This window comes from Rhea pennata, chromosome 9 (assembly GCF_028389875.1).
Source record: "Rhea pennata isolate bPtePen1 chromosome 9, bPtePen1.pri, whole genome shotgun sequence".
Taxonomy (NCBI): Eukaryota; Metazoa; Chordata; class Aves; order Rheiformes; family Rheidae; genus Rhea; species Rhea pennata.
In genome coordinates this window covers 8,795,370-8,812,591 of record NC_084671.1, presented here as the reverse complement: position 1 = coordinate 8,812,591, position 17,222 = coordinate 8,795,370, and the positions used below count along the sequence as shown (strand labels likewise).

The window sequence follows — 17,222 nt, the reverse complement described above, 5'->3', positions numbered from 1 at the left end:
TGGTATTAGTACTATATTACAAGTGTTGCTGCAAACAAAGTTCTCATTCCAATCAACATGTACTACTGACTAAAACATACTACTCCTACATTTCTATCAAGTAAAAATAATTTGCAGTGTGACTTCAATGGAATTAAACATTATAAGAATCTAAAAGACTAATTCAAGGGAATTAGGCATCCCTTGAACAGAAGTGTTCCTAGCTATTGTAATACATTTTTAAACATAATCCTTAAACAGAATATGCAAGATAACAGAGACAGTTTTTTCTATTATATACTCAGTTGAATTGAACTACATAAACGGAGTTTTGTTCCATGAGATAGCAAGTATTTGGCTGAATACCAAAACTCATGCATTTTTCAGTAGTACATGGAAGTTTTCAGATACTAAAACATAGCTATATTTTTCAGAATTGAATGCTTAGATTTAAATAACTAAGTAGCCTGATTTTCTAACACGTTAAATAATGCATCTTTTCATACATAAATACGGAACAGAAAACTCAAGAGATGACCTATGAGCCGCTGAAAATGATCTATGATGCCATACAGCATTTGCCTCACCTTGTCAATGTCTCGGATGTTCACATTTACGTAGGTTGCACAGAGGATTCTTATTCTGAGAGCACTATTTATAGACCAGAGAGATTTGGCTGTAGCTTCTCCATTCATATATGGCGTAGCTGTAGAAATGCGCCTAGAATAAGATGGCATTGTAAAGGTATCCAGTGGCAGCTGAGTATATAGGCTCTCTTTAGCCATCAGCATCAGATTAGGCATGCGACCAAGCATTATACAGCTTCTTATGTACTGCAAGAAAGCAGAACCTAAATTCAGTATATTTTAATTGTATGTTCTTGGTAAACAGTGCCAAAAAGTGTTCAGGAAAATATATAAAAACATATTTAAAGCACCCTTATTAAAGCTGTCCCTTTGTGAACACCTTTTACAACGTTCTCAGTTATAACACCCAACAGTTTGAATATTTTGCTGGATAGGATCATTCAGTAGCACTTTATACAGATGTTGAGAGATATGAATAACATCTACAACAATGGAAAACTGAACTAGAGACAGAAGAGAATTGATCTGTTTATGTGCAGCATGAATTAGCCATGCCACAGGAGGGAATCAATGCAGAATGACAAGTGAGGTTTTTCTGTTAGGGCTTCTTTGCTCAGGTACAGTGCAGCTCAAAGAAAACAGACTGCTTCCTAATTAAAGCTGTTTCTGGGATCAGCTTAGCTATTTTTGCATGGTATGCTTCTGAGCTAGTCTACTGTGCAGACCTAGCTCAGGGGACTGTGATACTCCTAGTGACAGGTAGAGAGCATAAAGCAAGGGACGGTGACATTCATTTGGTTCAGCTGCACTTACCAGCTTCAGCTCAGCACTAATCTTGATGAACTCAAGCTAACTCCTTCAGCCTACCTGGTGCCCATTCAGGACTGAGTGCTGAGAGCTTTTAGTTTGCCAACAGTACTACAAAATGCAATGTGTCAAAACTGATCCAGCTCTGCACTGTAATTAGTAAACTCTTCTACAACATGGAACAGGTATACTGGATGCTCCTGAAGAAACCATGCTAGATCAAGTAAGTCTAGTGCTTGATCCCAAGATGACCGTGCAAAGCTAGTCATGTACATCTGCATTTGCTACCCAGCTCCCACAGTTTAAAGTAGCTTTCCCCATTATTCAAGGTACCCCATTCTCCTCCTCTTTTTCAACTCTTGCTGTGAGAAGTCTGGGATGTTTCTGAAAGCATCTGCTATGGTTTTGTTTCTACTGTTAAACTACTTCATTCCAAGGAGAAAAATGACACCAGGCTAGCTTACTTTTTTTTTTTTTTTTTTTTTTTTTTTTTTTAATATATATGGTAACAAATATATACAGGGATTAGCCAACTAGTTTAAAGGACAAATACACTTAGTTTCTACCTTTTAGATCAGTTTAATGAAACAGCAAGCCAGTGAAAATTAGTTACTTTCCTCTCTCACAAATTTCAATTATTTCAGTGTGCTTCAAAAGAAATCCATTGTGTTATTGTGTTACTCACCTTATACTGGCTCAGTGGGTATTTTTCTAGCAAGTACTCATCACAGCCGCACACTTTTAAAATATACTTGCCCTGGTACTCCAAGACGCAGAGTTTCAGTTGTTCAGATGACAGCAACATACTTCGTGTTTTCTTCCTAATTGCTTCAGCAATAACTTGCTCAGGCACACAGTCATGATTGATTTTTAAGGTATATTTCTGCTTATCATTGTTTGGTGAGACTATTACCCATATTACCACTATAATTTGCCCTAGAATAAATGTGAAAATGATTTCAGTATACCATTTTTGGCACACAGTTTCAAAAAGACAGAGAATTGCTTGCAATACTACTGAAAGAAGTAGCCCCAAAGTAGCTAGAGTAGTCCAAATGGCAGAGTGCTAATATCTTCTGGAAGGAGCTATGTGTATTCTGCTTTCTTTTGATTGAAGTGCAAATTCGATGCTTCTACCCCTTCCAGCAGAGAAAGTATTTTTTATGAAAAGAAAAAAGAAAGGCTAACAAGCTGTTTCTGCCCATAAAAAATAAAACTTGATTTACCAAATTATATTTCAATATTTAAAGAAGTTACTTGAATACCAAAAGGATGCAATTACAAATTTTGCTGCGTTTTTTTGAACCTATTACTAAATGATCTTAAGTGAGAATAACTCAAGGTGCAAGATGTTGACACAGTATACTAAATACACTACAAAATCCAGTGATTTCTAAAGTCTCCAGCTGTATTCTTTGATATCAACCACTGAAAAAGCATTATATTTCTACAGCAAATATTTGTTACCTTTATCTAGTTTATTGTATATGTGTTTGGGTAGTTCAGGTGAAGATTCTACATTTGGAGGACAGACATATAATGCTCTACTATGCGGTGCATTGGCATCTCGAAGATCCACTGCTTCTTTACAAACATTAAGAATATTTCTTCTGAAATCTTGTACTTCTGGATCCTTAACCATGTCAAATTCACACACAGGCATGCCAATAGCAAAACCTACAATATTGAAGAAACAAGAGGAAATAATTATAATTGATAATTAAACTAAAGCTAAAGATTTCATCAATAACAGAAATACTTTAAGCAAAATTCAAACATACAAATGAAACCTAAAATATTTGTGCATTAACCATTGGACCATTGGCTTCCACTTGTATATTTATATTGCTTTATCTCATTCAAAGAGCAACATCATTCTGAAGCTAAGTGCACTCAGCATTCCCCAAAATGGTTAGAAAATGGGTGTACATTCACTGAAAATCCTGGGAATCTTATATTACTATTCTCAATGCTAAAAACCCTTCTGGAGGGAAAGGACCAGTAAAAACTCCCTTTGAAGTCAGTATATAAAGTTTCTTAAGTGGGCCAGAGAAGCTGTGATGTCCAGTTCTCTTCAAACCAGGCCATATTATTTACCTACAATTGTCTTTTTTTTTTTTTTTTTTTTTGGACAAACAACACTATTTAAAGTGTGACAAGCAACCAAGAGATACTGATTTATCTTTTTGTGCATGAATATAGCCTGCCAAATGGAAAATTTTAATTGTCCTGATACACAGTTATCTACCCTTATCATCTGTAAGTTCCTGAACAGGTTAAGTGTTACAAAATAGAAAAAATTTACCTATGACACATTCATAGCAATTAAATGATTTAACAATTAGAAGCACCCCAGAACAACTACTTCTAGTTGACAAATCTTTGCACAGCATCATACATCTGCTAGCAACTAAGGGAAGGGGTACATTTGTAGTATCTGAAATTAAGACACGTAACACTAGTCTGTCTAGGTTTTCTCCATAGATAATGGAGAGTGATAAGCATCTCCAGAGACGATTCAAAGCATTACAACCTGTCTCTCTTCTATCCCTCGCACCTCAAGTTCCCCCCCCCCTCCAAGTTCTTTTTACAGCAAAGTGGAAAACACCCCCTCGCTTCTGATACCTTGCTTTCTAAGCAAGATACAGCAGTTGTAAAATCTGTGCTACTGCAATTATAGTTTAAGACTTGTAATTAAATCCTCTTGTACTTTTCCCTAGCTACCACAATTCTGTAAAGCATCTTTGGACATTTGATGCAACCACTGATGGTTACAGAATGCAAGTTCTGACAAATACAGATGCAAGAACCAACAAATACAACTTGATTCAATTCTTTGGTTTGTATTTTGAAGAGAAGAAACCAGATAAATAGATTAACTATGTTTAAGAACAGATTATCTCACCTATTTCTCTATTAAGAATCTTTTCTTCTCTGTTACCTACTGGTTCAATGACTTTTAGAAAAGGTTGAAAGAGCCGCAGGTCACAAAGTCTCCGTGTTTCATCAAAAAATTCTTCTCTTTCTGCTTCTTGGGTAACACTTACAAAAATGTAAGATGATTCATCTTGAAGGAGCTGATAGAGAGGGTATTTTCTTGCTTCTTTAAAGAGTTCATGTTTAATAGTTAGTAATGTGGCCTCACGGAGGCATTCTAGAGTCACTATCATTCCATTTGGTAGAAGACACTCCACAAGGATCCTCGGTGGCATCAAGTGGATGCCCCATAGTTCACCAGATGATGGCCGTGGAGGCATTTTTTTGGACTTCTGATGATTTTATAATGGAAAATTTTCAAGTAGTGAAAGTAGTGATTTGTATGAACAAACCTAAATGAAACCAAGAAATTTAAACATTAAAATTTAAACTGTAAACATTACAAGGAATTTTAAATAAAAAACTGTTCAAACGCCTCTTATATTTTTAGCTGAATATTAAAAGATATATTCTTTTCTTTGTTCTGAGACCTGCTACCTTGGCCAGATGTCCCAGATTTCTTGTAATAAAACTTTAAATTTCCTTCTCTTCTGTGTTCATCACTCTTAATTTTACAGAGCTCCCTACAGCCTCTTTTTCACAATAATCCTAGACTATTTAGTCCTCCTCTGCTCAGGTCATTCAATGTTTTTGATAATCCTTGACACCTTTTTTGTACCTTTTCCAGCTTTACTATATCCTTTTTGCAGGGTGAGGGGGGAAACTACCACAGCTTCACAGAATACCCAAGGTGCAAGCGGAGCATGCATTTACATGGTGATATAATAACGTTTTCTGTTGCTTTCCTAATTAATCCTATTAAATTTGCTTTTCTAATTGCCACAGAGCATTAAGAGATTTTCACTGAATGATCTATCAGAGACCTAAGCTCTTATTCCAGAGCATTAAGTTACCTCAGAGGCCATCATACATTATGCAAAGCTTTAATAGTGCATTACTTACACTTAGCCCAAAATTTCATTAAATTCAGTATTTACAATATCAGAGGGTATCAACTGACATCCAGGGAACAGTCCATCACACCTCCTTCATCAACCAAGTATTCTGAAAGCAGAGCACTAGGATAACTATCGGGTTACTATTCAAAAAAGCTATTCTTAGTCATCTGCTTAAAGAATCCGCTTACAAATGTCCCTCTATCTTAGTTTCTCTTCTTTAATAATGGGGAAAAAAAAAAAAAAAAAAAAAAAAAAGAGAAAATTTAACTTCACAACCCCTTCTGTCTCAGAGCTTTCCAAAAGCTCTGACCGCAGGGAAGAAAGGATGCTATGCTTGCCCTTTGCTCAGCAGATTGGGGAAAGAAGTCATGACTCTCAGCTTCACACTTCCCTTTGTATTTATTTAAAGGAAAAGTTGTCTTCCTAGTATCTCCAGTACTTGCTTTTGCCACACTTCAGTTCTTAAATGGCATGAAAATGACAGTATTTTCCCAAATCCATTGCCTCCTAATGAATTCAGGACAGCAATAGTGCTCTAAAGTGCCACTGCTGGATTAGAAAAATGCTTTTCCACTCGCATCTCATGCATATTCAGAAGTGTTTTTGCTACTATAAAGAACTGACTTCTTTTTTTAAAAAAAGAGCTTACACTCTACAGAAGCTATTTTACTTTCCTCATCATTGCAACAGTCTCAGTGAGCAGATGCTGAAATGGTAAGTTCTAGGCACATTTAGTGTATATAAAGAGCCAAACTTGAAAAGCTTACAGTTACAAAACTTTACAAATGAGCTAAAATAACACTATTCAGAGTAACTTGGAGACTTCTGAATTACTGATAACTGTTTTGGTTTACAGATAAAAAGAAACAGACAGAACATTAAATAGGATCTTTTTGATCAGCTAAAGCATGATACAGATTTCCTCCCCATAAAGCTGAATCACATGCTTATATTTACATTTCTTAATTACAAGCATAGGCAAAAACACATTACTGTTAAGGAATATACCCGAGTTAAAAGCAAACAAACCAAATAAGAACTGGTAATTGTAAGAACTTTTCTGTCCACAGAGACAATGATATAAATGGACCACAATCAAATTAAATATTCACAGTACAGACTGAGTTTATTCTAGCAGCCTTTCAAGTTCAGTTCCATAATCCTGTTCAGGCTTCTCTGAATCGGTGATTGTAAGATCACATCTTCTCCCTGCCCAAAGCAGGAGCTCTCATTCTTCACCATGCTGGCACTGGTACTCCCGGAACCAGCTCAATAAAGGGTCCAGATGGATTAAACTGAAAGAAAACTACTCACTTTTCTTTTTCCTGGGTTAGCTTCTCCTGTTTCAGCTGTCTTACCGAGTTCACCATGGAGTCAGATGAACACTAGGGTCTATACAAGGGAAGGAGCAGAACTGTAACACTGCTGAGCCAGCTCAACTTCAGAAACCGCTTTCAAAGCAAATTTTTTTTCCACCAACAATTACTAACAAAGAAATGGAGATGGGGTGGAGGAGAAATAAACCAAGTCCTTTCAGACAGGTGTCTTTTCAGAATAAATTTTACTCTTTGGCTTTTTTAAAAAAATTCAAGTGTTAAAAGCTAACTCAGTACATTTATTTAGAGACTGCCAAAGGTCCAACCTACAAATCGCTCTTTTTAGAGCAAAGCAGCTTTCATTTTAAATTGGAAAACAGACATTTGCTGGAACCGTGTATATAGTCATTCTGTGTGCATATTCATTTTGCTTGTACATGTAAGCACGCCTCCAGGATTTGGATTTGGAAAGCAAAAACGTAAACAGAAACAGTTTTGAAGTACAGTTGGCAGCCTGTGTTTCTGCACACTTTCAAATCTGGAGGGCTGCCTAAAATAAATAGAATCAATTATGTTCTTCGACAGTAAAAGTAGTATAATTTTAAGAGAATTCTAGACAGATGTTATTTAGATCAAATTCAGGGTACATGCAAACACTTCAAATGAATGCTATAACCACACCTGCCATCCCTGACCTTCCAAAAATATACTTTAAACCTTTTTCCCTGCAAAAAATTCCAGGATGCCACAGATGTCCCACAAAGGCCAAACTCAAAGCCACTCGCTGATCAAACTATGTTGTGTTGAATTGATTAGAGCCTTCATGACGCATCTTCTATCACTAACCTTACTATGCACCTAACATAGGAGTGATCACACTTTGAAACCGCATTCAAAAACTAAAATACATATGGAAGAAGAAACAGGGAAGTTGTACTACACCTCTCTCAGAATACCAATTCCTACTTGCTTCCCTATAAACACACTATCACATTAATGCTAACTTACATATTTCCCTAAGGTAGAAATTTGCTATAGTCAAACAATTCTCAAAAGAATTCCTTCGCCCGTGTGGAATGGAGGTTGATGTGGAAGAAATTCAGCAAGAACTGTACCACAAGAGAGGCAAGATGGTTCCCAAGCTTAGTTTGCTTAAATATCATCATCACAGAAAGTACTTCTTTGAGCTACTGTACAGTTATGATCAGTCTCCAGTCCTTACCCTTGACAGAGAGGAGGAATTTTCACCCCCCCCCCCCAATAAATGCAGTACTCGTCCATCTCTACCTTGGTGATAATGTTTTTGCATAGCACCCATGGTTTGTGAAACTCTGCATGAATCACCTGCATCTACAACCAGTCTAGAAGCTACGATCTGGAAATCGTCTTTAGATCAAAACCGTAACTTTCTGAACCTTGGGAGAAACTCTTTTGCCCACAAAGTCTTGCTTTACAGAAAAGGCGGCGCTGGTATGCAGCAGACTCAACAGCATACAGTACCACAGCACACTTGCACAAGCAAACACAAGTAATGCAAACACAGAGCAGATGGGTTGTATGCATGTAAGCATGGTTTTCCTTCCTCCCTCTCAACACTCAGAGTCCTGTTAACATTATCCTATTAACATATCCAGGGCTAAAATGTATTGGTGATATATACTGGCAAATTTATCAAACTAAATACAAGAACATTTATACCTGCTGATTGAGAAGCATTGCTAGTATGTGGGCTATAACACAATGTACTGCTATTTTACAAAAATAAAAAAGAAAAATTCTATTTTTCTCACAAAACAGAAATAAAACAAAATGAACTTGAGTCTAAAATCCACATATATGTTCTCCTACAGACAGCTGAGACTATTGTAGCCATTTCTGTCACACTCTTACACATCAGAGCCCTGTGCATCCATAGCTCTGTGGGACACCCTGGTAGTATTTTTCCCACTGTTAAGTGTTCTTTGTACACAACATTTTGGCTAGAAGAATCTCAGAAACATGAGTGCTGCCGATCTAAATTTTTCATATCTTGTAGAAAAAGGACTGTTACCCTTCAGTATATATGGAATCTAGATTATCAAATCAAGCAAGAATACATAAATGAACTTTTATGAATTTCTCCGCTAGCAAATGTGGAGAACCACTCCTTCCTAAGAAGGTCACTCACTCCTGCAGATACTCTGTTTACAGAATAGATGAGTGACTCGACTTTCGCAATCTAGAGATTACTCACAAACATTCTATCAATTCCACATGGATGTCAACATTTGGCAATCACGATATAAATACTACAGTCAACTGATGAGGCTTTTTTCTGTTTGTAATTTATCTGTGGGCAAGTTCTGGAAAGAGGGATGCTCCATTTAATAGTAATATATCCGTCTTAAAAAGCAGGTTGTAGACCCATTGCCCAAGTCTATGGGCCAGTCTAGGGGAAAACATCATTTTGTTCACTTTATGCTACTGATAAACTAAGATAAGTCTCCTAATAACCCTCAATTATTCTTCAGCCTTTGCAAGAAGGGAAACTCTTCCACCTATTACGTACCAACTGGCAAAAATCTGATAAATATAAAGAAAAGTCAGAAGTAGAAATAAACTGTGCTGAACCACTGCATTAAACACATTAAATGTGGGATGCTCATGCAAGAAATTACCACATCCTAAAAACGGAACCATGTAATCCTGCACTGCTATAAAGATCAGCTAAAGTTTCAAAATCAATCCAAAAGGTACTCGATACAACTTTATTAGTCTATACTTGAAACTGAATTAGTTATTCAATGGACTATTATACCTAATTGAAGTCTATCAGCTTTTCCAATTGTAAGAAATTTCATTACATTGCTTTCAAAGACAGGACACAGCAATGACCTGTAATATTCTGTGGTATCTTCTGTATCAGAGTTGCTCGTTAGAATGTGTGTGTAGATTTACTTTCTTTTCCAGTTACAAATTTCCTTTAGACTATTACCATTTTCTTCTAAATAAAAAAGCCTTCTTCTTATTAAACATTCCAACTATTTGTATGTGTTCTGGTTAAGTTTACTTCCAGGGGCAGCACTTTTCAGAATGCAAAGTTTATATTCTGTTTTGGCTCCAAAATTCTATTCTTCTGCTGTGTGACAAAGCAATAAAACTGTTTCAGACTAGATATTTTCATTTCGGTCCTTTGTTCTTCCCGCTTGCCAAACTGGGATTTTCCCAAAACCCAGAAGACTAGCAGAAAAACATCTGAAATTGTCCTCTACTGCAACACTATGCACAGATTTAAACAGCAACAGTACTGCTTTGTTTATAATAGAAAGCAGAATAAGATGATTATATCCCAGTTACGTCTTTGCATTTCTTGCATATCACTTTCACCTTCGTTATTTCACAACAAAGGAGCAGATAGGCAGAGTGCTTATCTGATCACAAAGAACAGCTCACAGGAAACAAAAAGGATTTAACACTATCCAAAACCCATCCTCCTAGGATTTTATTTCCTTCTAAAACAGACAGGCAAGTATTTTCAAACGCTACCAATTTTATTTGTAGTTATCTACAGCTTTTCTTTCTTTTTTTCTTTCTAACAGTGCTGAACATCTTTGCTCTGTTCCAGTCAGAATTACAATTGCAGTCTCTGTAGAAGCATCTTCAGAATTTGCACTACAGCAGAAATACAACATTGTTTTTTCCTGCATAATGAAATTTTGTCAGAAATTAACAAAATAAAGTTTTAGTTTAGTTATGTATGAGAACACGGTCTGACTGTGCTTCAGAATTGTGACTTCATAATATTTATCTTAAATGCAGATATTTATTTCGTTCTAGACTACAATATTCTTGCATTCTGGTTGTACTGAATTTCAGATACCATGAGTAAAATCAAGGGGGAGATCATACTGAAGAGAGAAGTCACTATAAAGTATTGTCTGAGAGGGAAGAAAAAAAAGTTACTGAAAAATTTTAATATCAAACATCTGAAATGAAAACAGATTGAAGGGTTAAAAAAAAAAAAAAAAAAAAAGAGCGAGAAAGAGAGAGAGACTTCAAAGCCCCTAAATTTACTGCTGTTGCATCCTGAAATTTAAGAAAAAAAAATCTTTCTAAATTCTAGGGTTTTGATACTGGATTTTGTTCAAATCCTCTTGCTCACCATCCCCTATTGATGCAGGCATATTGTTTATAACTTCACTCACTATCTGGGAGCCATGATCACAGGATCATGGGAAAGAAGTATTTGCAAATTGCTGGTGACCTCTACAACTCCCACTATAACTGTACTTTTCCTCTAGGGATCCTATGACATATGAAGAGCAAAATATCTGTCCTAGAACATTTTCTTCCAGTTAAAAACACTTTTTTTTTTTTTTTGTAAACAAAAGGAAGCCGAGAAACAATTACTTTTTTTAGTCCAAAATCATTCAATAATTCCACTTCCAGCTTTACTTTAACGAGACAAATTTTGTATTCATAGAAAATAGTAGTCATAAAGCACCATGAAGAATTTGATAGGCACTATTCTCTCCCAACATTTCACATTTCTGTTCACTTGTACTATTTAAACCATTAGTTTGGCTCACTATGCAGCAAGATGAAAGTTATTCTCCCATCTGACTGTGTTCTGGCTGGAGCTATTCCACCACACCTAGGTGTGCACGCCAAAGCTCGGTGACCTGCACCCCAACTCTTTCAAGGTGCTGAATTCAAAAGACTTAAAGGCAGGCAACAAGATCTGAGCAACAACTTATTTTGTAGCATTAGAAGTAAGTTATAAGGTTTTCCTCTGACTACCTACCTTTATATTCTTGTTTTAAATAGGTGGCAAACATTTACTATATGAACATCAGAGAACATGAACCAAAATCACACCACAAACCGTATTCTCCATGCTACAGACATTAAGGGCTTCGATTTCATTTTTTTCATGTAAAAATCCTCTATTGCTTTTGGAGATTAGTACAAGACAATGAAAACAAAAGATTATTCTAGAGTTTCTTTCATGAAACTAGATTAGACAGGCAACAAATACTAAAGTATCTCCACCTTAAATAATGTTGTTTACTCTTCTTCCTATGTTTCTTCCCATCCTCCCACCTTTTGAGGATATTTGGAACCCAGACAGTAAACAGGATCTTCAAAAACAGGAAGTGCTGGCACACAGACAAGGACAAGAAGTCAGAGTAGAGAGAATCCAGGTGCTCTGCTTTCTGTCCTGGTTCGAGTCTTTACCTAATGCAAAAACCTACGTAATTCCTGGTGCTGATCTCCCCCAGGCACGTCTCCTTGGCTTTTAGGAGCACTTCTTTCCTGCAATAAGACGATCTGCTAGTTCTACTAAAAATTTCCTTTACTGTGACATATGCGTAGAACAGCAGGTAAAGAAATGCGGTAAAACAGTGGAGGTATTGCAGTCCTCAGACAGCTTAGCTTGAGATCAACATACCTAATAAAATCATCAGTAAGGTTCAGTCTACAATGATCATCTCACCAGCTCACATGGATGGAGGGCACAGAGAGAAATGCACACGTTCGTAAGACAACTGGACTGAGATTAAGCCAATCTCTGCTTACTTACATTTAACTTCATTCGAATAAGACCCACCCTGTAAGCCACTCCTTTACTACATAGGAAAGCCCCCCAAAAACACCAGCCTCAACAGATTTTGGGTTGCACCCTGTTGTGTACTTCTCATAAAACATTTATTAGAATGAAGTCTCACAGCCACTTCAAGTGGAGATAAAGAACCTTTCCATACTGAAAGAACTACTCCAGGGTCTTAAAGCAACTGGCATATAAAAATTTAATTTGGGGATGGCAGTGAGTAGCAGTATTTTTGCAAATTTTTAATGTTAAGCATAGAAAACACTGAACTAGAAATTTTTCTGTTCTGTAATCCAAACATAAATTGGCTTTTCATTAATTCCATCTTCCCTAACTCCTATAGCCAAGCAGCATATGTAGAAATATGGGTCTAGTTTGCAGGGGCTTACTGGATGCAATTTTACTTCTGACAGAACATTTGTAAGGATCCATGTACCTCAGCAAGAGGCATGGAAACAGTTTTTCTTTGTTTTAAGCTTTCAAGTTAAAAAAAAAAAAGGTTTTCCATTGAGGTATTTCTTAATTCACTTTTTAAAAATTATCTGTTGAGAGAAGGCAGCTTGTGAAAGAGTTAATACAAAGGCAAATACTAGATGAAAAATTCAGATTCTGCTGGCTATACCTTCTTGAACTATGAATGGCCAAAGTGAATAATTCAGCAAAGATGGTCCTATGCAGGTGTAAAGTAAGATAAAGTAAGATAAGCAAGCGAATCCAGTTCTTTGTGAGCAGTTTGACCCCTTGCTGGTAGTTGCCTATTTCTACACAACCTACAGTCACCACACTGAAAAGTGGTGGCTTTTCAGAAGTCATTTAAAAATAATGAAGCATGACTCTGTAGAAGATTTGTTTGCGATACAAAGTCACTCAGTGATCTTGAATTCGGTATTTATTTAGCAATATATGATAAACTTGTCAGATGATGAGCACTAACATTTTCCCATAAAGAGTAGTAACAAGCCTTTACTGACTACAGCAGCAGGTTGAGACTGTATTTCTTATCCTTGTGCACCAAGTGTGTGAGGTGCAAAGCAGGATGCTGCAGAGCTACAAAGCATTTGCCTCCAGTACATACTCCTACAGGACTTTACCTGCTAAAGGGCATGGATTTTCTTTCTTTCTTTCTTTTTATTTTTTTAAATTTTTTTTTATTTTTAATGGGTGTTGCACCTAAGTGCCTCAGAAGATTGGGTCTTCTATGAGGGATAGCAGAAATTATTAATTACTGATTTTGTAAGCAAATTTGACTGCTGCATCTAAGGTAGAAACTAGCTTCCCTGGAACTTCAAGTTCTTTTTTACTGTTGTTGTATGCAGTGACCCAACTTAGCTCTTGTTGAATAGCACTTCTCTCTGCACTTGCAGGTTAAACTCCAAAGCAACAATTTGACTTCTGAGACGCTAACATATCCACAAGATGTGTGTTCAAGCAGTGCAAACAAACATCACTCACTGTGGCTACGTATGTCATTGTGCTTTGCATGTTTCAGCCTGAAATATAAAAAAAGTAGTTATGGTAAACTGTGACAAACAGTCCTTCCTCCTGTTTAATTAAATGTTTATCATTTCTGTGTAAGTCTGTTCGAAGCATTTGCTTTGCAAACTGTATGTTCTGCAAACACTAAAACACTATTGCAAGTGTGGGCTACTGAGACATTAAGCTTGTTAATGGTGTATCTCTTTTTCTATACTTTAAGCTCTTGCCCACGTTGCTTCTCTGATGAGGTTAAGATATGAGCAATTTGTGCTTACTATATCTGAAAGAAACTGCTAATATTTGCCTAAATAGAAAATATTTATAAGCAACATGAACTTTCCACAGAAAAAAGTGACATAAGCTCATAGGTATTTACACAACGAGCATTAGCAACATCTGTTCAGTAATTTCAAGGTTTCTAAGCTTCCCTGCTTGAAAAGTCACTTCCATATCTGTAGCAAGTTAAATGCTTCGTGACTAAGGCACACATAGCCTATCACTGCAATTCTTGTAAAGAGGACTGTAGTGATAGGCAACTTTAAAGGGACAGGATTTTCCTTAAGGAGGGAAAAAAAAAAACCAACAACACACCCACACAGATACTGTTGGTTGTCAGTCACTGCTATTAAAATAATTTCATACATCTGCACAAACAAGGAAGTACTTCAAATACAAGATTCTTTGGGAACAGTTTGTTAATGTTATTGTAGATGTGTATACTCAAAAAGACATTTTCAGCCTGGTGAACTTCAACTTTAGGATAGAACAAAAAATTATGAAAGTCTAAATAGCACAGATTTAATTTCAATCTATAAAAACCACCAATTAGGGAAGAGCGGATACATCACAACTTTATTTAATATGTGCATATATTTATATATTTTAAGAACTTGCCCACATACTAGGACAACAAGAAAGATTAGAAGTTGTAGTCATGGTTATACTTCTCATATCACTTTGTAGTTCCTTGTGATACTTTCCTGCCTGCTGATGTACAATGAAAGGCTTTGAAAAGGGGTGATGAAAGAAGAATTGCAGAGCTGGACTGCAAAGTAATTTGACAATACTTGTAAGCAGAGTTTCTGCTGTTAGTAATAGCTTTTGTTCTCCTCTTCTTCAAGTATAAACTATACACTCTCATTGTTCATTGCCTCCCATTTTCTTTCTTAATCTCTTTGCAATAGTTGTCATCTTCCTCTACAGGTCAAAAATATTCCAAGGTTGGAGATATCAGAGATCAATAGAGGACTGCTGAGCAATAATAGCTACATCAGTGCTTTATCCTCCAATTCAGAGCAAGTTGAAGAGGAACGCAAGTTGTTTATAATTTTGCTCATCACAACTCAGTTAGCAGTCGAGCACAAACAATGCACGTACGCATTACCTTCTCAATTAAAATGTTAAGATCCACTTTAAAAATATCTGCCACATATTAAGAAGTTCATATAACTGGTCAAAGATATTCTCTACAATGAGAGCATCTTAATTAAACATGCTACTATTTTACACCAAAGCATAAACATAATTTAATATGAAAGAAATAAAAATTCATCTTTGTAATAGACTTGCTAGGCTAAGAACGTCACCCACAGGCACACTCTGGACACATCTTCAACTGCACACCACAATCAAGACTACTCAAGCTGTCTGGGTCTTGCTAAAAATTAGCTATTCCACTTAAATGCCAGAGGTTTTCTTGGGACAACTGCTCTTCTGCCTTACTTAATGGCAAAACTGAAGGAGGTTTCACAGAGCATGTAATTGCAAGATGACAACATACATTGTATTAATCACTTCACTCCCACCAGTGGAGACTACTCTGATAACTGATAAGTAGAAATGGTTGCTCAACATCCATATAAACCTTTTCAGAATCTGTCAGAAGAGAAGTTTTCAGGTTCATTACTATCACCTCCACTCTTATAATTCTGCCATAGCATTTGCTGATTACTGTGGTCATAGCTGGGAATATGAGCACAAACACAGTTTGTAAAGAAGGAGATACGTTATGTAACCAAAGCCATTTAATGACCACAAAAATCATATTTTTCAGTATTTGGAGTGGAATTTTTTTATTTCTCTATCTGAAAGGAAAGTCTACCAAGAAATGTTTCCTTATGCTTGTACTATTAGCTTTAATTGTCAAAACTATGTTTGCTGCCAGGAGCGCAGTTAAGTGTTTTCTGGCCGTAATGATAAATTAATTAAATGGCATAAGCACTTAAATTTGATAATAACATACCACATTGCACAAGATGTAGTTGTGAAGTTTGAGAAAGAAACAATTCATCTCCACTCTGCTTGCTTGGTAACCAGTCTTTACTCTCTGATCATTCTTACTTTGTGCCTGCAGCATCATATTTTCAGCGCTTAGTTCACTTGCACCTATACAGTGATTGGTCTCATCTTCCTAGAAAACGAGCAGTCAGAAGGTCTCAAGTTACAGGGAATTCTGCTCAAACTCTTAGATTCTGATCATAGAAGAGACAGGTATTTCTACTTACGGCTAATTAGTCTCCAATGAAGTGCTGAATTTTGAGCATTTTCTTCTTCTCTCAATACCACTTAAGACTTCTTACATTTTGAAGAGGTTAAGAACTGCTTGTTTCTTTGTTGCCTGCCAATAGCTGAAAGAACGAATTAGGCTGCAACAATGAGTAATTTTTTCATGTGTGCACGTGCACCTATGCACACGCTCACACAGCAGAGATAATATCCTCCACAAGAACTCAGGGCTAAACAGTTGATTAACACACTATTTTCCCAGATAACAGCTGGAACCTGATCAGAAGGTCTATACTTAGTCTATGCTTCTGGAAGAAGCATGACAAATTAAAAGCGAGAGTTACGATGAGGAACAGTCTTGGAACCCACTGAAGAAGAGGCATTCGGCACTGCATTAAGTACTGGCAAAAGTCTTCTTCTAAAGCATCAATATCATTATTTTATGGGCTGAATAAGGACAGTGCATACTTTTATCCTGAAGTGCTAAAAATAACCAGTTTAGAAAATCTTTGAGCATTTTTTTTTTTTTTTTTTTTAATATATATAACCCAGCCTTTGACAGTAAGCTCATCTGCAGATGCCTTTGCATGGAGACAGACAAAATGCCACCTGAACTGCAACAGATTCCACTTTTGCATTTCTCTTTTGTTAATACCTCCCTCTAGATATACCCAACAGGAACAGCCAAGACTAAGACTGAGATACTGCGTATCAAATAATTCAAGCATCTTTGTACATGTGGCACTGGTAAGCTATGCGAGAGCTGACTAGCTAACCCCTTTAATAATCAGTATGTAAATAACAAGATCAGTTAAGTCTTAACTACAGATAAATTTTTAGACATGCTGTACAATCTAGGAGGCAACCTTACAGTTCTCTTCCCTTCCTTTTCATTTTGAACATTGAAAATCACCAAAGGGATGTTTCTCTAAATTTCTTGCCCTTAGAAGAGGATCACAATGTACAGCCAATAATATGACTCAGCTGTCTCAAAGTTGCAAGGAACTTTACAGTAAGTCTGAGCTGA

General features: G+C 36.5%; 1 protein-coding gene across 6 annotated transcripts in view; it reads right to left on the bottom strand.

The window, feature by feature from the left end:
- The window catches only part of PIK3CA (phosphatidylinositol-4,5-bisphosphate 3-kinase catalytic subunit alpha), a 46,423-nt gene that overhangs the window by 24,623 nt on the left and 4,578 nt on the right, over positions 1-17,222 (bottom strand). For 4 of the 6 annotated variants that reach the window (XR_009959223.1, XR_009959222.1, XR_009959224.1 and 1 more), the window contains exons 1-6: positions 16,195-16,299; positions 15,933-16,100; positions 4,279-4,702; positions 2,841-3,050; positions 2,059-2,309; positions 567-812 (exon numbers count right to left, since the gene is read on the bottom strand). Coding sequence is in view for 3 of the 6 variants with exons in the window: in XM_062582320.1 (XP_062438304.1) it covers positions 567-812; positions 2,059-2,309; positions 2,841-3,050; positions 4,279-4,630 (1,059 nt within the window). In the remaining 3 variants the exon portion in view is untranslated. Of the gene's footprint in view, positions 1-566; positions 813-2,058; positions 2,310-2,840; positions 3,051-4,278; positions 4,703-6,622; positions 6,675-15,932; positions 16,101-16,194; positions 16,300-17,222 lie in introns of those variants that run through there. The other 2 variants (XM_062582321.1, XM_062582322.1) reach the window with 2 other exon arrangements.